Raw genomic sequence first — 24,288 nt, 5'->3', positions numbered from 1 at the left:
CGTGCGTGCGTGCGTGCGTGTGTGTGTGTGCGTGTGTGTGTGTGTGTGTGTGTGCGTGTGCGCGCGTGCGTGCGTGCGTGCGTGTTCCGGCCCTGCTTTCGCTTTGCTCATGTCATCTCTGAGTGTGTGTGGGTACCAGGGCTGGGGTCAATTATAATTATAATTGCATAATTGTTGCTAATTACAATTATGGTGTAATTATAATTGAAATTATAGTTGGAAAAAATGTTTTTCGAGCTTATTGAATGAAAAGCATTTACCTCAGAGGTCGGAATTGACGGCTTGGATCTTTCCGGGTTTCGAGAATCGAGATACAAATCGAACCATTGTTAAAACAAAAATCTTTTCCACCACTAGTTAGCGCTGTAACTAGTGGTGGAAAGGATTTTTGTTTGGGTTTCCCTTTCAATACGGGTAAATTCCTGTCAAAACAGGAAGTCCCCGGTATCGGTTAATATTGGAAATCAGAAATTTACTGTTGGACAATATCAGATATCAGTGAAAAGTGGCTATCAAACATCTCCAGGAGTCGTTGTTCCTTCCACAGCCAAAGATAACATAGCGTAGCTTCCTTGGACATAACAAACAGTCTCATTCACTTCCATCCGTACCTACCCTGGCGATAAGCCACACCCACAACCTTACTTTTTGTAAGAAGAGTATGTTAATGAACAAACATGGCGCCCACCACAGAGAAGACGTTCAGAGGTGCTGCTCTGTTTTAAAAGTTCTGGATATATTGTTGGAGCACAACAAGAAGAGTTTTTTTGGGCCTTCATGCATATTCATGAGTATGTTCGACCACCTTTTTGTACATCCAACCTTCAAACACATACTCATTTGACTCATTGACAATTGACTAGCTCCCACATTAATACATACTGACGGGCACTATACTAGTTATACTAAATGTGAAGATAATAACTGTAATATCAACCTGCCTTCGCTGTTTGTTTTGGGTTTTTTTCCAGACTTTATTTATAGTTTTTCAAAATGATACCGAACAACAGCGTGTGGAAACATGTACATATAAAACAGAGTAAACCCCATCTCACCCTTCATCCCGACACACACAAAAAAAAGTGCATATCTTACAAACAAGAGGCGGGGCAACTGTTGACATGGAACACCACTCACTGATCAATTGATGCACAGCATCACAAATACAAATTAAGCAGAGAACACATACATTGATTATATTTGTTTTACCTAAAAGGTAGTTTGAGAGGGAGGAGCTCACATTCTTATAGGGTAGGAGGAGCCAGGATTATGAGGAGGAGTTTCTTCTTTACAAAATGTGGATAACAAGGAAGGGTGGAAACTTTTTTAACTCTGTCCCTCTGAACGAGGCTAAAGGGATGTATATCACTGTAGCAGAACCATTAGACAGTGATTTTTCATAATACTGCCCCTTTAACAACAAATATTACAGTGATTGAGCTAACTGACTGAGCAGATGATGGAGAGAAACAGCAGTGTGTGTGTGTGTGTGTGTGTGTGTGTGTGTGTGTGTGTGTGTGTGTGTGTGTGTGTGTGTGTGTGTGTGTGTGTGTGTGTGTGTGTGTGTGTGTGTGTGTGTGTGTGTGTGAGTGTGTGTGTGGTGTTTTCTCACTAACAAGCTCATTGAATATCATTAGCCTTGAATGTGTGATGGAGCAGCTCACATCAAAGCACTCGTGTCTCTCTGTCTGTTTGTGTGCAGCAGCATCTTGCACATGCACGTCTGTGTGCTGCAGCTTGTGTGCGTATGTGTGTGCATGCATGTGTGTGATCCTCGTTAGCTGCTGCAGAGTAACATTAACTTCCTCCCTCACGTCTCCTTTTCCCACTTCCTGTTTTCCTCCTTCACTCTCTCTAAACAGGCACACATTTCAATGCAAAACGGGATTCTGCAACTGTGTGTGTGTGTGTGTGCGTGCGTGCGTGCGTGCGTGCGTGTGTGTGTGTGTGTGTGTGTGTGTGTGTGTGTGTGTGCGTGCTTGTGCGTGTGTGTGTGTGTGTCTGGCTTCACACTTTGTACTAAAGGAATTGTCTTATCTCAGCCTATGATGATTTTGCATTCGCCTAAAAGTGTGTATGTGTGTATGCTGTGTGTGCTGTGTGCATGTGTGTGTGTACATCTGTCTAAGTGTAGCCCGTGCACACAGTGTCTTACTCGTGCACAAAGCTAGCTTGCTTAATGCCTGTCCCATTCTTGTGTTGACCTGCTTGTGTTTCTACTTAATCCAAGTAGAAGATGAACCTGTGTGTGTGCTTGTGTGCGTGCGTGTGTGTGTGCGTGTGTGTGTTTGCAGAGAATAGGCTTCACTTAACTGTGAGAGCGGTGAGTGACTAATGCTGTGCATGCACAGCTTTGTGGACAGAACATTTTTTTTGTTGCTATTTTTGCTCTGAGTTTACGCCGCTGCTGCTCGCCGCTCTGCGTTGGCCACTGCTGTGTGTGTGTGTGTGCGCGTGTGTGTGTGTGGTTATTTGCTCACTGCCTTCCTCCTCGTCCTTGAAGCACACTGTTAGCGCTCATCCCCAGGAGGAAGGCAAAATGACTGCCTTAGTGACCCGCTGAACGCTATAAACAGGGTTGGGGTCAATTATGTTTTTCGGTTACAATTACGTTTTTAATTACTTATGTTCGATTGCCGTTACAAGCATTTTTTCACAATAATTCTTATCCTCACAAGTCATTGACAATTATGTTCTCAATTACTAAAGGTAATTATCAATTACGCGATTACAATTATAATTGACCCCGACCCTGGTATGAAGTGTTGTGAGGTACGAGGGTGAAACGATGTCGCTGGATTTGATGCGTGAATAAAGACGATTTCAACTCATTGCTTCATCTGAAGCTGTGCATTAAACATCACCCCCTGCTTTGTGAACGGCTGCTCATCACTAATGTCAATTTGGTTGGAAGTGTTTTTTCAGTTCAGCATTCTCCTCCACTTTGTTTCTTATTCCTGAACGTTGCTACATTTCACTGTATGGGAGACATTCAGTTCAGCAGATGATTAATTGTTTTTTTTCTTATACAAAAAGTGACAAATGCCATGTCTCTGAACCCTGTCATCTTGTCCAGTGTAGATTGGAGACACTGCCTGCTCGGAGCATGTTGCAGCTAGCACTTTCCGAGTGCCCGTGCTAGCTGCTACATGTTTAGCATTGAGGCAGTAGCAGAGGCAAGAAGAGCTCCAGTGATCAACAAAGTCTTTCTTGCACAATTTCCAAAAAACTGGGCTTTTGCTTTTTGCTTTTGATTATAAAACAAAGAGCCAAGCTACAATGGCCTCATGTAAAATAACCTAAAGAAAGAGTAATCTTTATACTATAAATTAAAACAGAGATCAGTTTTTCTTACATTCCCAGATGCAGTTATGGGCCAATAAAAATAGTAAAAAAAAGTAGTTTTTTCTGATTTCAAGAGCGTGTCACCCAAGAACCAATGCATACAGTATATGTCACTAATTATTAGTGTACATGTACATAGTGCAAAGCTGATCAAATTACAGGAAGCTAAGGCATATGCAAAGTTGTTTACTGAATAAAAAATATGAAGAATTCAAATCCATAATTCAGACCAAAAACAACAATGTTGCTGCAGAAAAATCAGGAAGAAAAGAACACTAATGTGTAAAAAAGCGTGAGATGATCATTATTAATCCATGGGATGATAAACGGACAGTGCTCTGATCACTTTCACTTTATTACAGCACAGACATGTTTCTATTCAGGTAGTCGTCCTCAATTTATCACACACACACTGAGATGAGAGCACATTGTTTCACTGTCAGCGTCACTATAGCATATGCATGTACTGTATGTATGAATGAATGAGTTGATCCATCAGTACATACAGAGAGTGTCACTTCACAGGCTTCATCAGCTGACTGTAGATCAGTCCATCAGATGTATATATCTTTCCTAAATGTTGTCATAAGTAAATGAAATGATTAATTTATCCATTGATAATCTTTCTTTGCTAAACTCAGCTGTCAGATCTGCACCAACCAGGATCATCTAACAATGAACTGCTCATTTTACAAGAGAACTGATTGGTCAGGAAGCGGTACTTCAGTACTAACTCAGATCTGATCCACTTTATAACCTGGTCCAGACCAGGTTAGGCAATCAGCCTAAGTTACCATGGTGATTTAACCCAGGAAGAAGTTAGCCAGCGTCGTACTACAGGACACACCCAAAAAATTCCAGAAGTTAGCACGATAAGATTAAATCCAGCTTCGTAGTACAGGCCCTTGGATTGATTTTGTGTATTGTTTTTCAGTAATACGTTTTTTTCTTCCGTCGGTCGTTAACGCCTCCTTTTGTCAGATTTTCACAAAGCTATGAAAACATTCAGAAATTTCTCAAGATTTATGCTTGTAACTTTTACACTTTTTGAGTTGTTAATTTTTTGTCATTCCTACTGTTACTGTTTCATTATTCCTACTGTTACTGTTTCATTATTCCTACTGTTACTGTTTCATTATTCCTACTGTTACTGTTTCATTATTATTCCTACTGTTACTGTTTCATTATTCCTACTGTTACTGTTTCATTATTCCTACTGTTACTGTTTCATTATTATTCCTACTGTTACTGTTTCATTATTCCTACTGTTACTGTTTCATTATTATTCCTACTGTTACTGTTTCATTATTATTCCTACTGTTACTGTTTCATTATTCCTACTGTTACTGTTTCATTATTATTCCTACTGTTACTGTTTCATTATTATTCCTACTGTTACTGTTTCATTATTCCTACTGTTACTGTTTCATTATTCCTACTGTACTGTTTCTATCCTACTGTACTGTTCATTATTCCTACTGTTACTGTTTCATTATTATTCCTACTGTTACTGTTTCATTATTATTCCTACTGTTACTGTTTCATTATTCCTACTGTTACTGTTTCATCATTATTCCTACTGTTACTGTTTCATTATTCCTACTGTTACTGTTTCATTATTCCTACTGTTACTGTTTCATTATTCCTACTGTTACTGTTTCATTATTCCTACTGTTACTGTTTCATTATTATTCCTACTGTTACTGTTTCATTATTCCTACTGTTACTGTTTCATTATTATTCCTACTGTTACTGTTTCATTATTCCTACTGTTACTGTTTCATTATTATTCCTACTGTTACTGTTTCATTATTATTCCTACTGTTACTGTTTCATTATTCCTACTGTTACTGTTTCATTATTATTCCTACTGTTACTGTTTCATTATTATTCCTACTGTTACTGTTTCATTATTCCTACTGTTACTGTTTCATTATTCCTACTGTTACTGTTTCATTATTCCTACTGTTACTGTTTCATTATTCCTACTGTTACTGTTTCATTATTCCTACTGTTACTGTTTCATTATTATTCCTACTGTTACTGTTTCATTATTATTCCTACTGTTACTGTTTCATTATTCCTACTGTTACTGTTTCATCATTATTCCTACTGTTACTGTTTCATTATTCCTACTGTTACTGTTTCATTATTCCTACTGTTACTGTTTCATTATTCCTACTGTTACTGTTTCATTATTCCTACTGTTACTGTTTCATTATTCCTACTGTTACTGTTTCATTATTCCTACTGTTACTGTTTCATTATTCCTACTGTTACTGTTTCCTCATTCCAACACCTCCAATACCAGCCTGTGACAGAGAGCTCAGAATAACAGAGGGACGCTCTCTCCTCACGGATGAGTGATGCTCATGACAGACTGCATCCTCTGAGAGCCCCTTCTGGCAATTAACTCTCACACACACACACACACACACACACACACACACACACACACACACACATCACTTAACCAGTTGTCTTGGACTAAAAAGGCTGAGCGGAAACACTCCTCATCATCATCCTTTCACCACAGCGACACACACACGCAGACACACACTCTTGGTGACACTCACTGTGCATTGATCACAACACTTAGTGAGCATTTTAAAGATGTTGATGGGTTCAAAGCTCTTTCCATGTAAGAGTCAATCACATTGGGACAGTCTGTGATCCTGCTCGTCTACCACTGAAAGCTCTTTGAAATGCATTATTCATCAAAATCAGGACATTTTGTGGAGTTAACTGGATTGTTTTTTTTATAATATTCACAAGCAAGGGAATCTATTGAATAATAATAATGATAATATTTTTTAAAGATTAAAAAGCAAAAATGGGGATTTTGAAAGACTTAACTTGTGCTAATAAATTGTAATAGTAATAATTTTTCAAGATGACAATGTAAAAAAATAGAATTTTAAAGGACTTTCCTTGACTAATAAATTGTAATAATAATAATAATAATAATTTTCCAAGATTACAAAGAAAAAAATTACAATTTTGAAAGACTTTATGTATGCTAATAAATAATATTATTAATAATAATAATAATAATAATAATAATAATAATAATAATAATAATAATAATAATAATAATAATAATAATAATAATAATAATAATTTTTCAAGATTACAGAGCAAAACATGTCAATTGTGTGGTAATAAATTGTCAGTTTTTAAACTAGGGAATGTATCACAATAATAAAACCAATGTTTTGCAGTAAACAACCTTTTGGATTTTAAATCCAAAGTTTGGATGTACAGTAGGTGAACAAGAAGTACTGCTTTACGGCAGCCCAATACAAACTAATGCTAGATTATGACCAGCCCTGTGGCTGCACACGGTTGTCTACAAATTCACTTTTCTCAAACTTATATCAGGGCGGAGCCAGAAAAAAAAGGCAGAGAAGACCTTTGTCTGAGGAACGGAGCAACTCTATGCAGTGACAGCTCAGCAGCAACACACAGCAATCACACACGTTGTGGCAACAGGCACGCACACACACTCACAACCCAGTGCTTCATCAGGCAGCACACACACAAATATAATTTCATCTATCTATACATCTATCTTTTCATCTATCCATCTATCCATCCTTAGAGCTGCTTGGTCAGCACACAAACAAACACACACACGCACATTTCCACACTTCCTTCCGTATTACTCCCTCATCATTCATTTATTCTACTTGTCTCTCTTCCTCATACTGGTCACATGGTCACATGGGACTATATGTGTGAAAGCACCCTTAGTGTCACTGTTGTATTAGGATTTTTCAGTGATCGGTTGCTACTGTCTTGGGAGAGCAAAGGTACGATGTAGCTGTGGGGTGGGGCAGGCGGCGGGGGGTGAGGAGTGTTTACAACAGTGACCTTTAGGGGGAGCCCTACTGTTACTTAGTTCTGCTTTAAGTGGGCTACAGATTTTAGGTGGAAAAAGTAATTTAATAATTATTGTGATCTAGTTTGCACTTTCACGTATAAACAAATGATAGAATATGTAATAAGTGACAGATATCAGTCCATTTTTTTTTTTTAATTAGTTATTTTAACATTTTACGATTAAAAATGACAGCCATCATGTGATATAAGAGTGGGGAAAATGTAAACCTTGCTAATATTGTAAAGTTTCATTGGAATTGTGTAATATTTTAGATATCAGGAAGATTTTGCTGAAATCACGAGAACTTAACACCGCTTTTGACGGGAAAAATCCCATAGAATTGTGTGATATTGTCCCAAAACATTATTTGTGAAACCTATAATTACCGCAAACCGAAGAATCACCCTCACGTTTTGCACGAAATCCCACATAGCCATGTGAGTGGAGATGTTTCTGCTGTGATGTGTCACCAGGTAAACTGATCACCATTTCAGCTAATACACTATCAGCTAAACATGTCTTTGTACCAGAGCTTTTTCACATTTGAATTTAGTCATAATAATGTGAACCAACACATTGAAAACCCACTTCATATGAAGCTCTGCATTCGTTTTCAGTCACAGGATAACATCATCCCTGATCAAACCTTAACATGTAGCAGAAGATTTTTGAGTTTTTCACACTTTCTCGACCACATGTGTTAAACTCCAGGCCTGGGTGCAAAATCTGGCCTTTTAAAGCATCTAATCCGGCCCGCAGGAGAAAGTAAAACAACAATACATTTAAATATTATCTAAATATATTACTTGTTGAAATCTCAGTGCCTCCAATACAAATTCAGTACAAATTCACAATATTTGCAGGTCTCACAGTTTATCCATGTTTATATCTCATGATGGCAGACAGTTTTCATCTCAAATTGTTGAAATAACAACATTTTTCTAAAATCCTACAATTTCCTTAATTTATTCCACAAAATGTATCCCAATTAAATAAGAATTGTTTTTCACATCTGTAGCAACAACATTGACAACAAAGTATAGACAGGTAAAGGGATTAAGGTAAAGAGCCCAGTGCAGACATGGACAACTAGTTATGTGTGGCCCTCAATGTTAATGTGCAAAATCACTCCAAAAAGCATACAAAAATACACAAAAAGGACAGAAGAAATGCACAGAATTACTCTAAAAACACACAAGATGACTACAAATAAATAAATCAAAAAAGTGCATAAAACATTAAAAATATACAAAATGACATTAAAAAAAAACACAAATCAACAGCCAAAATGACAGAAAAATACACAAAACAAGGTATCATGGTGCAATGATCATCATGTATATCCCCATTAATAACCACACAGTTGGTCACAATGTATGGACAATGTTTGGGATCAATTACATTTTTCAGTTTCAAATATGTCTTCAATTACAATTCAATTAGGATTATAGTTACCAGCATGTTTTCTGATTACAACTAAATTACAATTATTTTGTATCCTTAGAAAGTCAATTACAATCATGTTCTCAATTACTTAAGTTCAACCACAATTAATCCCAATTACTGAACCTGAAATATATAACCTAATGAAAATAAACCTTCCTCTTATGTTAACTTTCTTTTAGCATCTCTTATGATTACACAATATCTATGATCTAATTTATTTCATATCTACTGGTTACCTTGTCAGGCTTCCTAATTAATTAAAATATACCTTTTAATATTTTTTAATGGTAAGATGTTGGAAAGCTTGATATGAAACACATTTGAATTATTATTAACTTCATATGTGTTGAACTGTATATAGAATGGTTCCACAATTTTGCGTGAATTATGATTTACAATTTTTACAAAGTCATTTATATGAACTTGATTACAATTCAATTACGATTATGACAGCATCAAATTTTCAAAATTACAATTATCCCATAATTGTAATTAATTATCAGTTATGCCATTGCAATTATAATTGACCCCAACCTTGGTATGGACACACCCATATTTTACAATAATCACAATGAAACGCACAATCTGCTTCTGATCCCGATGACACTCAGTAGGAGAATTGACAAACCAACCAAACATAACTGAGTCAAATTTCAGAAAGATCGGCTCATTACAAACTGAGATATTCATTTTTTTTATTTTTTCCAAAGATGAGAGATTGGAATTTATTTATTTTTCAAACTGATCCAGAGTCAGAATACTGTTCAAAGTTTGAGCTATTTAAGAATGTGAGGAAATGAAGTTTCTATCTGATGACAGTGAGTAATCTTTCTTTATCAGTTTGCTGTTTACGAAGGTGAAGCTTGAGGAAGTGGTGCACTGCCCCGCTGTGGCCCTGCACACCTGCGAGGAGATGCTGCAACTTTGGCAAATCCGCTATGATGTCAGTCGCTCCAGGTGAGTATGGGTTAGTCATCATTTAGTAAGCACTAAATCTGTTCAACGTGATAGCTTAGCACAAACATGATAGCTTAGCACCAGTGGGTGCTAGAGGTTCAACGACTTCATAATTCTAAAGGTCGACTTTATGTGCATACTAGTCGAGTCGACATCGACTAGTCGAGTCGACATCGACTAGTCGATGACGTCACCAAGAGCCGAAGCCGAGCCAAGTGGCAGCCGAGTGTCGGTGGCGACAGTTCCAATCCCTGCGGCTTCTCGGCGGACATTTACTCCCCCTTAAACACGTTTGTAATTATTCTCCAGTCAGCATTTACTACACCCACCGGAGGGTGATGTTTAAGGGGGAGTAAATGGCTCCTTAATAGCTACGAAGAGGTTTATGCAGTTGACGTAGCATTCTTCTTCTCTATCGCCGAGAAGCTGCAGCGGTCACAGATTTTTTCAAGTCACAGACTTTGGCACAACACCGCCAGCTCCTGGGACACGGGACATGCTATAGAAGCTAAGTAAATCCAGGAACAAACTTGATATCTTAGCATAAACGTGATTGCTTAGCATAAACGTGATAGCTTAGGACAAACGTGATAGCTTAGGACAAACGTGATAGCTTAGCACAAACGTGATAGCTTAGCACAAACGTGATAGCTTAGCACAAACATGATAGCTTAGCACAAATGTGATAGCTTAGGACAAACGTGATAGCTAAGGACAAATGTGATAGCTTAGCACAAACATGATGCCTGGCTCCAAACAGCCTATACACGTCATTCTTTTTAATAAAAGAAAGAAAAACAAACAAAAATACAGTTACAGATATTGTCTGATCTGGGTGCCACAAATTGAATATTTTCCTGTAATTTTTGTGTATTTGTTGTTGTCGTTTTGTGTGTTTTTCTGTAATTGTTTTTATTTTATGGAGCCATTTTGTGTATTTTTTGCTGTTTTCTGTTGTCCTTTTGTGTTTTTTCTTTGGTCTGTTTTTCTGTCATTCTGTTGTCCTTTTGTATATTTCTGTAGTCATTTGGTGTATTTTTCTAACTTTCTGTATTTTTCTATACTTTATGTTGTTCTTTGTGTATTTTTGTTGTATTTTTGTTGTCCTTTTGTATATTTTTCAAAAAATTTTTGTATTTTCATTCTTGTGTGTGTTTTTGTTGTCCTTTGTGTATTTCCCTGTTACTTTGTTGTCTGTGTGTCTATTTTTGTTTATTTCTGTGTCCTGTTATTTAATTTAATTGTCCTTTTGTATATTTTCCTGTAATTTTTTGTAGTTTTATGTAACTTTGTCGTCCTTTTGAAATTTTTTGACGTCCTTTGGTGTGATTTTGTGAAATTTTGCTGTATTTTTACAACACTTGTTGTTCTTTTCAGTATTTTTGTTGTCCTTTTGTGCATTTTCCAGTAATATTCTGTATTTATCTGTAATTCTGTTGTCCATTTATTCATGTCCATGTTATTGTGGTTCCAGTGAGACAGATGACAGCAGCAGTATTCCCATGGCTGAGCGAGTGGAGGTCAATCCTGGGCCCAGGAAACCCTCCATCCACCTCACGCTGCCAGACTTCCAGGATGCCTCCATTGGTCTGTTTTCCTGTTTGTGTCCTTTAGAATAAAGCCAGTCACTGGGCCAGTGTGAATATTCACTATTTTAATGGATTGTTAAGAGTTAAACACATCGCTGCAGGTAAATAGCAGAGAGACAGGGGAATTTGTAGGTCAGACTAAATCCTCCACCGTTTGACCCGTTCTGGATTAAAGCCCTGCTTGCTTTCCTCTAACCTGATTTTGGAAAGCAGATGTGCCGTTTGAATATCTCTCCACACTTCCACCAGTCCAACAGGACCAAGCATCACTCTTTATTTAGCTGTCAGGGCTTTAAAAAGTGATTAGCATCAGTAGCTTTCCTTATGTGCTATTCCCTTTGCTTTCACCATGAGCTCTGTCATGTTTTTTTAAGTATGAAAATTTGATGTTTTCACATTATCTCATGTTTTAAAGACTGTTTTCGTCCACTTACACAAGTCGTTGTGTTCAAATTTCCTCAATTGTGTTCCAGAGTTTACTCATTTCCACTTCACTTTACATGTACGTTTCATCATCTTTTCCAGTTTAGATTTTTTTTACTTTACTGGTTATTAAGCTTCACAAAATAACACCAAACATGCTAAAAAGGTTAATAGAGTCAACTACTGTTATTAATTTCATATTTTAAATGCTGTAGATCAAGGGTGTCAAACTTATTTTAGTTTGGGGGCCAAATACGTAGCAGTTTATCTTAAAGCAGAACTAAGTAACTTTTTCTCATAGTCCCTGTGAGGGTTCTACAAGTGGTTATGGGGTAATTGGGGGTCTTTCATCCCCCCTGCTGTCTCTGGCCAGAAAACCACACTTACAACTTTCCTGCCTTCAACCCGGTGGCAAGACGTACTGCTTTACGGCAGCCCAATACAAACTAATGCTAGATTATGACCAGCCCTGTGGCTGCACACGGTTGTCTACAAATTCACTTTTCTCAAACTTATATCAGGGCGGAGCCAGAAAAAAAAGGCAAAGAAGACCTTTGTCTGAGGAACGGAGCAGTGACAGCTCAGCAGCAACACACCGCAATCACACACGTTGCGGCAACAGGCACGCACACACACTCACAACCCAGTGCTTCATCAGGCAGCACACACACAAATATCATTTCATCTATCTATACATCTATCTATTCATCTATCCATCTAGATGAATAGATAGAGCTGGTCAGCACACAAACAAACACACACACGCACATTTCCACACTTCCTTCCGTATTACTCCCTCATCATTCATTTATTCTACTTGTCTCTCTTCCTCATACTGGTCACATGGTCACATGGGACTATATGTGTGAAAGCACCCTTAGTGTCACTGTTGTATTAGGATTTTTCAGTGATCGGTTGCTACTGTCTTGGGAGAGCAAAGGTACGATGTAGCTGTGGGGTGGGGCAGGCGGCGGGGGGTGAGGAGTGTTTACAACAGTGACCTTTAGGGGGAGCCCTACTGTTACTTAGTTACTTAGTGGGCTACAGATTTTAGGTGGAAAAATGAGTAATTTAATAATTATTGTGATCTAGTTTGCACTTTCACATATAAACAAATGATAGAATATGTAATAAGTGACAGATATCAGTCCATGCTGATCTAAACTTTCCATTTAATTGATTTTGTGATCAATTTTCGTGTAATTTGGGGACATTTTGTGGAATGATTTGAAGAGAATTACAGGACTTTTTTTTTTTTTTTTTTTAATGAGTTATTTTAACATTTTACGATTAAAAATGACAGCCATCATGTGATATAACAGTGGGGAAAACGTAAACCTTGCTAATATTGTAAAGTTTCATGGGAATTGTGTAATATTTTAGATATCAGGAAGATTTTGCTGAAATCACGAGAACTTAACACTGCTTTTGACGGGAAAAATCCCATAGAATTGTGTGATATTGTCCTTTGTTTGATATCCGGCCTTTTAAAGCATCTAATCCGGCCCGCAGGACAAAGTAAAATAACAATAAATTTAAATATTATCTAAATATATTACTTGTTGAAATTTCAGTGCCTCCAATACAAATTCAGTACAAATTCACAATATTTGCAGGTCTCACAGTTTATCCATGTTATATCTCATGATGGCAGACAAATTGTTGATATAACTACATTTTTCTAAAATCCTACAATTTCCTTAATTTATTCCACAAAATCTATCCCAATTAAATAAGAATTGTTTTTCCTGCCTATAATCTGGGGCCCACTTGGGATCAAACTGCTCGATATGAGGCCCCTGAACTAAAATGAGTTTGACTCCCTTGTTCTAGACATTCCAGTAATCGTTATCAAGGAGAAAAAAAATAGCATGAAAATGTGTAACATTGTCCAAAAACATGCATGTGAGTCATTGCTGTGTCACGTTGGAACCTGATTTTAAATAAATTTTTCTGTCACACAATGTGAATTCCATTTTTTCTGCATATTTTCCACTATCAGGGAAAATTGGAGGCCCTACATGTGAAACTTTACTCCTTGCAGGTTCTCAGAGTCCCTCTTCGCTGGCAGCGTCCCGCCTGGAGGCGGCGCTCTCTGAGGTGTCAGACATCAGCTCCACACGACGTCAGGGCCCCACCTACATCTGGACCACCCTGGAACGCATCTGGCTTCAGGCTGGTAGGGCGGGCCATCACTTGTGAAGTGTTTAAAAATGTGTGGGAAACTTGAATTTTCGCATTTTTACGACCGCCACGTGAGTGTCTGAGCTACATGTAGCAAAATATCCTCCATAACAGCATATATGTAGATGTAGAATGACACTTGGTGGGTTTTTGTTGAGAAAATTCGACAGGTGTAAAGAGTTCTGATATATTCTAGAAGTAGAAGTATTGGTACTTGATTGAAACTGTACTGTACTCAAGTACAAGTGCAAGTAAGTCATACATAAAATACTTTATTGTTTATTTTTGGTAATAAATCTTGTTCCCTTGCATACAGTAAACATCTCATGTATAAAATTAAAAAGAAAGAGACCAAATCTTGCACAATTGGAAGTTTTGATTTATTTTCCACAAAGGCATCCGTATAAAATAAAAGTGTCAAAATGTACAATTCTTTTAAAAAAATAAAATAAAATAACACCAATGATTTCAATTCAAAATAAAACAAATTATCAGGCTGTAAATGTAGCTATATTTATGAACTCTAAAACTGAGAAAATCACCAGCATTCAATGACGTTTTGGTGCATTACCTTTAATCTGATTGGTCGACGATGATGTGATGCGTTTGATTGCTGTCTGGTCGTTAAATTTTTTGTAGTTTCACAATGTCTGTTGATCATAATAAAACAAATAATAATAATTTGCTCAGTAATGGTTGAGTGTAGAAATATAATGAATTAATTCTTTTGAAACATACTTAAGTACAAGTAAAAATACTGATTTAGAAATATACACAAAAAAGCACAAGTACCCATAAAAGCAACTCAATTACAGTAATGTGAGTACTTGAAATCCATTACTTTCACCTCTGGAAAATGTCAAACCTTCTGCCTTACGAGTGGAGCATTAATGGAATATAATAATAATGCATTGGATTTTATGAAGTGCTTTGAATAGACACTCAAAGCACTTTACATTTCATTGCATTATTCTTTCACTCCACATGTGGTGGTAAGCTATTGTTGTAGCCACAGCTACAATTTATTCCATTGATTCACCACCCATACTCAAAGCATAAGAACATGAGCTCTATGGTTGACTAGCCTCCTGCTGTTACATGACGTGGGAGTCAAACGGTGTGTCCCATTTCCCCCATCCATCCATCCATCCATCCATCTATTCATCCATCCATCCATCCATCCATCCATTCATTCATCCATCCATCCATCCATCCATCTATTCATCCATCTATTCATCCATCCATCCATCCATTCATCTATTCATCCATCCATCCATCCATCCATCCATCCATCCATCTATTCATCCATCCATCCATCCATCCATCCATCCATCTATCCATCTATTCATCCATCCATCCATCCATCCATCCATCTATCCATCCATCCATCCTAGCATTCCTTTTCCATCTGTCACTTCCTCCCTAACACATCCTTCCTTCCTCAAACACATCACATCAGTGACACGAGGCGATAGATCACTTTTGGGGGTGGAGTCCATGGGTGGAGTTACCAGCAGAGGGGAGTGTATTGTCTTAGCTTGTGACGTCACAAACTCCAAAAATTTGAAACTGAGCAATTTACTCTGTGTAGTAAGACCACAAACAAACGACTGGATGGTCTTATTTCACATTTTGTGTGCCGGTGGACACTCAAGTTACCTCGTGATAAAGTTGATCGTTGATAATATGTCACCTTTAAGTTACTGCTAGCCTTCCATATTATCTTACCATCTAATTAAAGTGAAACCATGAAATGTTTGTATGTAGAAAGTGCTTTTATAACTGGTATCTCTTCGCACTACACACGTGTTATCTTTACTGTATCAGACTTAGGGATGAGAACCAAAAAACGTTTTTTTTCTGAGAACCCAGTAATGTTTGCTTGTATTTCAATTCCGCTTATCGGTTCCTCTTACGTCGCAAATATGTAACTATAAACCCCTCCAGGTCCTGTATATTATGTTTATGCTAGCACCAAGTGAAGCTCCTCCCACCATATAGTTCTTTGCTGTCCACCACGGAGAATCCAGCTCCTCCACCTGCAGCTGTGCTGTCCTCTGTGCTGTGTCTGTAGCGTCTCTGTTGCTACACTAGTCACTTCCTGGTTCTGTACACTCGCGCTAAAGTTGCTTCTTGCACACATTTTTCTTCCAAAAACAACAAACTTCAGCAAGAACACACACCTCGTCACCAGTTTACTGTATGTCCTCATAACAAGTAATCAGACACGGGAGACGGACTGGTATACTGATCTTTGTCATTAGTTTGCTCTTTCACACGTACACACACACACACACACGGCTGATGACATCACATGTAACAATGGGGACGGCGTCTCTGAAGGTCCATTTATAGAAATGTAAACAAAGATTAAACTAAAGCTTTACCGTTTAAATACATAACAAATAGTGCAGATGTACTTTTGGTTAATATGTTCTTTTTTTTACAGATCAATTATTTGTTTTATGTCTGAATTAGTTTTGGATCAAGTTGTTCAAGTTCAAAAGGAGCACTGTAAATATTCTCAAATGTTTGTAGCCAAAATGTGTCATATGTTGTAATAATAATAATAATGTAATCAATTTTATATAGCGCTTTTGTATATATTACTATCCAGTGAAAACAATCTATACCTGGTGGATTAAAAGAGAGCTGATATACCTGCAGGAAATTAAAGAGATAAAGATAATATAATAAAGAGTTAAAGCAAACAAATTCATTTGTATTATTTCATTCCCTCACGCAATGACAATCAATAAGGAATCGAGAAGAGAATCGGTAAGGAATCAAATTGATAAGCAGTATCGATAATGGAATCAGAATCAGGCTAAATTCTTATCAATTCCCATCCCTAATCAGACTATCATCTTTTCTTATGTTTCATGTCCAAACTTAATTTTTGTGACTGACCTGTTTCACCCTCTTTCTCCTCTGTTCTCTCTCTACATCCCTCTATTCTCTCTCTACCTCCCTCTGTTCTCTCTCTACCTCCCTCTATTCTCTCTCTACCTCCCTCTGCTCTCTCTCTACCTCCCTCTATTCTCTCTCTACCTCCCTCTATTCTCTCTCTACCTCCCTCTATTCTCTCTCTACCTCCCTCTATTCTCTCTCTACCTCCTTCTATTCTCTCTCTACCTCCCTCTATTCTCTCTCTACCTCCCTCTGCTCTCTCTCTACCTCCCTCTATTCTCGCTCTTCCTCCTCTTTTAGGGGAGCTGTTCATGGCAGACGGCCGGTTGAAGGAGGCCCAGTTCTGCATCGCTGAGGCCAGCGCCATCTTCCCCAACTCACACTCTGTGCTTCTGCAGCGCGGCCGTCTGGCTGAACTCCGCGGTCAGTTGGACGAAGCCAAGTGTCTGTACGATGAGGCGCTGGCCATCCATCCTACAGGAGAGCAGATACTGGTGCACATAGTAAGAAACTGTACATGTGAACACATTCTGAACATGTCTATTGAAGTGCCTTCATTCAATGATGCAAGAAGTCATTGCTGAGGTCAGGCCTGCTCACATAGTGGGAATCAGTTACTAACTGAACTTTTTCCAATACTTACCAGTAGAAATGGAAGGAGAGGTGCTTTGATAGAAGGAGGCTGTTATTGTCAGGAAATAAGAGTTTCAAATAAAATGGTATATCACAAAATCAATTTTTTTCTTGCACCCTTACTAATCATTTATGTATTCAGCAGAAAAAAAGTGTTTTTAGGGTGTGCTTACACTTTAAGAGTCTACTCTGTCCCTCTCTACCTATAATAAGGGCTTCGTTATCATGAATCACTGGATCCTCAATGAAAGGACAGGCCACGGCAGACGGAGGTGATGGATACACGTGATGTAGTCCTAAGTCTTACTGATAGAATTAAAACACAAAGGAAGACTGCATCATCTATAGCAGTGGTTCTCAAACTTTTTTTGGCTCAAGTACCCCCTTTCTCCTATTTCTAAATCCAAGTACCCCCCTTTGTCTGACTACAACTTTTTGCTCAGAATACTGTGAAAAAACAACTTATAGAGAATAATGATAGAATGAATGAGTGATAATACACATTTTAAAGAATCCCATTATCTAAATTACAATGAAACAGTATTTAGTGCCTCCTGAATAGATTGATTTCTATAGTTTTTATTGTTTCTGGTCAAACACGCCAGGGCTTAATTTGGGCCGGAGCAGGATCAAATTTTAAGAGGCACTTATTTGATTGGATCCAGCATGTCATTTATGATTTATTCATTCACCTTATTTGCTTTGATTACATTGTGTAATGATATATGTGGACAGCTGTGTCTTTTATTGAGTTGAAATCACTGGAAACGTCATTGTACAAACAAAACTGAATGTAAAAACTGAGCGCGAGTGAGAGAGAGAACAAAGTCAGGCCACGCCCCCACGCTACGTCTAAAGTGTGATTTTGCACAAAAATAGTGTCTCTGTCAGCTTGGAAGACGTAGAAAATGGCAAAAAAAAACCAAAACAAAAATCAGTTGATTTAAAGAGATTTTTTAGGCCAATAAGTGAAGCTAAGCCTGAGGTAAAGATTGTTTCTGTGGAAATCGCGGAGGAGAGCAGTAGCAGCAGTTAGCGTAGCGAGTAGCAGCAGTTAGTGTAGCGAGTAGCAGCAGTTAGTGTAGCAAGTAGCAGCAGTTAGCGTAGCGAGCAGCAGTAGTTAGCGTAGCGAGTAGCAGCAGTTAGCGTAGTGAGTAGCAGCAGCTAGTGTAGCGAGTAGCAGCAGTTAGCGTAGCGAGTAGCAGCAGTTAGTGTAGCGAGTAGCAGTAGTTAGTGTAGCGAGTAGCAGCAGTTAGTGTAGCGAGTAGCAGCAGTTAGCGTAGCGAGTAGCAGCAGTTAGCGTAGCGAGTAGCAGCAGTTAGTGTAGCGAGTAGCAGCAGTTAGTGTAGCGAGTAGCAGCAGTTAGTGTAGCGAGTAGCAGCAGTTAGCGTAGCGAGTAGCAGTAGTTAGCGTAGCGAGTAGCAGTAGTTAGTGTAGCGAGTAGCAGCAGTTAGTGTAGCGAGTAGCAGCAGTTAGCGTAGCGAGTAGCAGCAGTTAGCGTAGCGAGTAGCAGTAGTTAGCGTAGCGAGTAGCAGTAGTTAGTGTAGCGAGTAGCAGCAGTTAGCGTAGCGAGTAGCAGTAGTTAGCGTAGCGAGTAGCAGTAGTTAGTGTAGCGAGTAGCAGCAGTTAGTGTAGCGAGTAGCAGCAGTTAGCGTAGCGAGTAGCAGTAGTTAGCGTAGTGAGTAGCAGCAGTTAGTGTAGCGAGTAGCAGCAGTTAGTGTAGCGAGTAGCAGCAGTTAGCGTAGCGAGTAGCAGTAGTTAGCGTAGCGAGTAGCAGCAGTTAGCGTAGCGAGTAGCAGCAGTTAGCGTAGCGAGTAGCGGCAGTTAGCGTAGCGAGTAGCAACAGTTAGCGCAGCGAGTAGAAGTAGTTAGCGTAGCGAGTAGCAGCAGTTAGTGTGGGCAAGTAGCAGCAGTTAGCATAGCAAGTAGCAGCACCTTTAGCGATGATGCTAATGCAGGAGAACCTGCCTCCAACAGACAGGACACAGGAGGCTCAGTTCAAAGCTAAAATGAGCTGCTGCTCTAGGTTTATGAAAGACAACGCAGGCCTCGGCTGTGAAATATGTAAAAAAGTTGTAAAGATACAAAGTTCTTCATGGTTGTTTTTTGGCTGTTTTGACAAATCAAAAGTAAGAACACATTTTATTTTCATTTCCTGCTGATTTATTAGAGTTATGGTGTGAAAGTTTGTAATTGTTTTGTATTTGTGGCTTTTTGTGTTCTGAAAGTTGAAAGTTTTGTACTGTCCTTGGTGCTGAAACATGGCACATTTAACAGCTGTCACTCAGAGTGAGAGACGATACGCTCTGTAAAGGGAGATTGATCGAGCTTCTTTAAAGTCTGTGTAAAGCAGAAATAAATGTGTGTTATAAGTTTGTCACACCACAGAAACATGTGTCATTAACCACTGAGCCAAATTTGAAAGATGAAAAAAGTATATAAAAATCATGGAAAAACAAGCACTTCTCACTGCTCTGAGATGCTGGGGGCGTGTCAGTTAGAGGCACTGGAACCACGCCCACACGCGGGAAGGGCAACGCCTCTTTACTGTGTGTATGGGAGAGAGCAGTGTGAAAGCGGCTGCCCGAGTCCGAATATGTGTATCCCTCCCGGGTAAAGTGAAAACTGCGCCCGCTAAAGGCGAAAAACAAAATTGGTGTTAATGGAAAATGTGGCACCAGCGGACGCGTCTTATTCCCCTGAATCTGAATATATGGTTTGTTTTTGGTTAGGGGCTGAATTGCGCCCGCTGGAGGCCGCGGAAGTTTGGTGTTCTATCATCGTTATTATGATTATCATTTTTAACTAAAAAAAAACATTATAAAGCCCCATATTTTTAATGCTTTCCTTTGGTAATTGCCCTCTCTCTCTCTCTCTCTCTCTCTCCCCATGTAGTGCGACGTACCCCCATTTGAAAAACACTGATCTATAAGACCTACACATTAAACACTTGCACAAATAATAAGGGAGGTAAGTAGTCGTTTAAATCACAAACAAACATCAACGATAACACGATAACAATCTATTTTAAAAACATATTAAAATCTTTTTTTTAATTCTCTCTCTCACTGCAGCCGCTGCACAAATCCCCCCCTCCTCCCCTCCCCCACCTCCATCCACACTGATGCTCAGTCTCTCTGTCTGTCTTGTAGAAAAGATGATTCAGTGGATTAAGCACAGATACTGTAACCTTTAGTCTATCTGTTGTCATGGTGAGGGAGCAGAGAGGGATATTCCTCCATCTTCACACTGATCATAGCTTCACACGTAGATGAAAAGCATCCATGGATCGCTCTCTGCCTTAAGTGTGACTCATCTTGTGACCACATAAGGCTAATACTTATTTTTTTTCTTTGACTTTGTGTGTGTGGGGAAGTAGACATGCACGAGTAAGCTCCGTCTCTTCCATATTTGGTCTGTGGGAGAACCAATCCCAGGGGGTGAAACGTTGAAACGCAGCCAGCTGGAGGAGTCCCACGCTGGGTCTGTAACGGACAGATGTGTCCTCAGTCTGACCAGCATTTAGTGTGTGTGTGTGTGTGTGTGTGTGTGTGTGCGTGTGTGTGTGTGTGTGTGTGTGTGTGTGTGTGTGTGTGTGTGTGTGTGTGTGTGTGTGTGTGTGTGTGTGTGTTGACTTTCTGCTCTTTTTTGAGTAAACTAAATGTGTTGTTGACCCAAATACTAAATATTCCATCCTACAGAATCCTTAGAAAAGGTGGATTATATTTAGACGTGCTAATTGAGGCGAATGGCTGCATTCCTGCATTATTATGAAACCTAAGTGGGACACATTTTTATTTGAAGCACTTCCCATTTACAACAGCTCCAGCTTTGTGCATTATTTCTGTGAACACTTAGTGTGTCAGTGGCCCATTTATGTGGCCCTGCCTTCAGGAGGATTCTCGTGGCATTCTTGGATGATACTCCGGTTTCTCTGCACTAGTACATACTGTATGCTACGCTTTTGTCTGAGGGAACGTCCATCAGATGCTGTGCAGGCTTTTTTCTGTCACAGCTAATGCAGGAGGATAACTTACTCTGCTAATGCTATTTGATATGATAACGATGCTAATGTTATTAGGCAAGGCAAATTTATTTGTATAGTGCATTTCATACACAAGGCAACTCAATGTGCTTTACATGATAAAACATTCAATTGTTTAAAATCAATAAGAACATTTAAAATCATCAGTAAAATCAATTAAAATCATCAACAAACACATGACATCATCAACATGACCATAAATCTCTCTCAATCATACGCAGTAGAGAAAAAGAAAAGCCTTTAACTTTGATTTAAAAATGTTCATGTGATGCTGACTTCAGCTCCGCTGGCAGTTTGTTCCACTTCTTTGCAGCATAACAACTAAAAGCAGCATCACCATGTTTACTGTGAGCTCTGGGCTCCACTATCTGACCTGTGTTCATAGATCTGAGAGACCTGCTGGGTTCATACCTGACTAACATCTCACTGATGTATTCTGGACCAAACCCATTCACAGATTTATACACCAGCAGCAGAACTTTACAGTCTCCTCTGAGGCTGACTGGGAGCCAGTGTAAAGACTTTAAAACTGGACTAATGTGTTCTGACCTCTTTGTTCTGGTTCTGACCTGAGCTGCAGCGTTCTGAACCAGCTGTAGATGTTTGATGAAGACCATTACAATAGTCCAGTCTGCTGGAGATAAAAGCATGGACCAGTTTCTCCTGATCTTTCTGAGTCATTAAACCTTTCACTCTGGAGATGTTCTTTAGGTGGTAGAAGATGTTTTTGTGAGAGATTTGATCTGACTGTGGGTTGTTTTTGTGCAGATTCAGTGTCTTTGTGTTTTAAACTTGGATTTCTTGCACTTTTCCTTTTTAGTTTTACGTTTACCCACCCGACCATCCAAGATGTATTTGTAGTTAGATTAGGGGTGGGGCCATACACTGATAAAGGGCTCACCATAACGATACAATACAATATTTTTTGAAAGGAAGAAAAACAAAAAATAATCATGCAAACAAAGTATTTTTGGTTTTAAATCATTTTTGTGTCTTGTTGTTTTGTGTTTGGTAATGTTTGTCGTCATTTTGTGTGTTGAAGTTGTCATTTTGGGCCTATACTACAAAGCTAGATAATTATATCCTGGATTTATCTCCATTAGCGTCACCGAACCAAACATTCTCAGTCAGACAGAAGCTGTCCTATGAATCTAGATTACAACATGCTAAGTTGAATGTGTTGATTCCAGCCTGGCTACGTGCACGCTCTAGTGACAGAGGAGGAGATTACAGCTTCAGACCAATCACAATCAGAAATACTTACAGAGCAATTTACGTCACAATGGAGGAATAATTCTTTCAAAATATGAAGAATTAAAATTCATAATTCAGACCAAAAACAACACTGTTGCTGCAGAAAAAGCAGAAAGTAATTAATACAGTAAATGATGAGTGTTAATGATTAAATAATTGAGATTATAAACAGACACTGATCAGTTTCACTTTCTCTTTTATCTTGTCTGTGTCTCTGATGCTGCGTTCATACAGATCAGCCCACATCATAAAGTGAAATATATTTATATTTTAGATTATCTACAGGACTGAGGATCTTTGCATCGCCACAGAATACATCAATGAATGAATGAATGAATTAATTTATTGGTCTAAAAGCGTCCGACAGACACAGGCTTTATCAGCTTACTAATGTCGGTCAGTCCATCAGATAAATCTCTATATTTCCTGTAGGATATCATGAGTAAATAAAGGATAAATATTCTCTCTCCTGTCAGCTTCTCATCAGAGACTTGCTCACAATGATCCTCCTTCTATTGGACAGGTTGTTTTCTTAGAGAACTGATTGGTCAGGGGGCGGGGCTTCATTCTTGCTCAGATCATATCCAGAACAAAACCTGGTCCAGACCAGGTTAGTCATTCAGCCTAAGTTACCATGGTGATTTAGCTCCGTAAGACATTAACCAGCTTTGTAGTATAAAAACTTAATGGTACATTCACACCAGACGTGTTTTGGATGTCAAAATCGTGCCTCACGACGCTTGTGCTCATTTAACACTGACGCTTGTCACCAGTGTCGAAGATGCTTGGGACGCGCGTCGAGGGGAGGGGCTTCTCTGTTGCTGGTGGTGTTCATACAATGGATGATATTGTGGTGATCAGTTACGTTCATAATTCACCCAGTGACTGTGAAGTGGTGGAACATTATTGTGATGAGAAGGCTGTGTTTCAGGTCGGATGTGTTTTGGTGTGAGTCAGTGTGTGCACTGTGATGTCACAGGGCTATAGAGAAGTGTGGTTGAATAGAGAATAAAGTTTGGAGTTCCTTGCTGAACACGCCCCCTCTGACTCCCGTTCATCGGCTCTACATTATCCAGAGAGTGGCTTGGCTTTATTTGCGCCGTTTCTGGATTAACCTGAGCTGCTCTTCCTACTTCAGTCTCTCCCGGGCCCAGCCGCTCGCATCTCCTACCAGGACACCAACTACTCTATTCCAGCAGAAGAGCCTGTCCATCTGTCTCCGCCTCCGGTTAGTGTTTTTTTTCTTCTTCTCATTATTTTGAATACGTCACAGTTGCTGAACACTCCTGATTGGTTGACGCGCCGCCATATGCCCCAAAAGTTCAACAATCCCATGTAAAAAGCATCCGCCGCGCGAAAAGCTTCAAAACGCGCTGCACAGGAGGCGTGGGGCGCACAGCGGGGCCTCTGACGCTCCCTAGAAGTGCTTCCACCATATATTGTGAATATACACCTGATGTTTTTGATGTTTCTGACGCTTTCAACGCGTTTGATGTGAACGCGCCATAGGAGGAAATCCAGCTTCGTAGTACAGGCCCCTTGATGTCATTTTGTGTATTTTTCTGTGTTTTTTGTTGTTACTTTGTGCATTTTTGTTCACGTGCAGTTTTCTGTCGGTT

General features: G+C 39.1%; 1 protein-coding gene across 1 annotated transcript in view; it reads left to right on the top strand.

The window, feature by feature from the left end:
* The window catches only part of LOC114476342 (tetratricopeptide repeat protein 7A-like), a 77,523-nt gene extending 59,877 nt beyond the window's left edge, over positions 1–17,646 (top strand). The window contains exons 16-20 of the mRNA XM_028467775.1: positions 9,515–9,631; positions 11,106–11,218; positions 13,688–13,822; positions 17,038–17,240; positions 17,584–17,646. Of these exons, the coding sequence (XP_028323576.1) occupies positions 9,515–9,631; positions 11,106–11,218; positions 13,688–13,822; positions 17,038–17,240; positions 17,584–17,646 (631 nt within the window). The remainder of the gene's footprint in view (positions 1–9,514; positions 9,632–11,105; positions 11,219–13,687; positions 13,823–17,037; positions 17,241–17,583) is intronic.
* Positions 17,647–24,288: the final 6,642 nt, after the last annotated feature.

This window comes from Gouania willdenowi, chromosome 15, assembly GCF_900634775.1.
Source record: "Gouania willdenowi chromosome 15, fGouWil2.1, whole genome shotgun sequence".
NCBI lineage: Eukaryota > Metazoa > Chordata > Actinopteri > Blenniiformes > Gobiesocidae > Gouania > Gouania willdenowi.
Note: the sequence above shows the minus strand (reverse complement) of the source record. Positions and strands in the feature narration are given on the sequence as shown.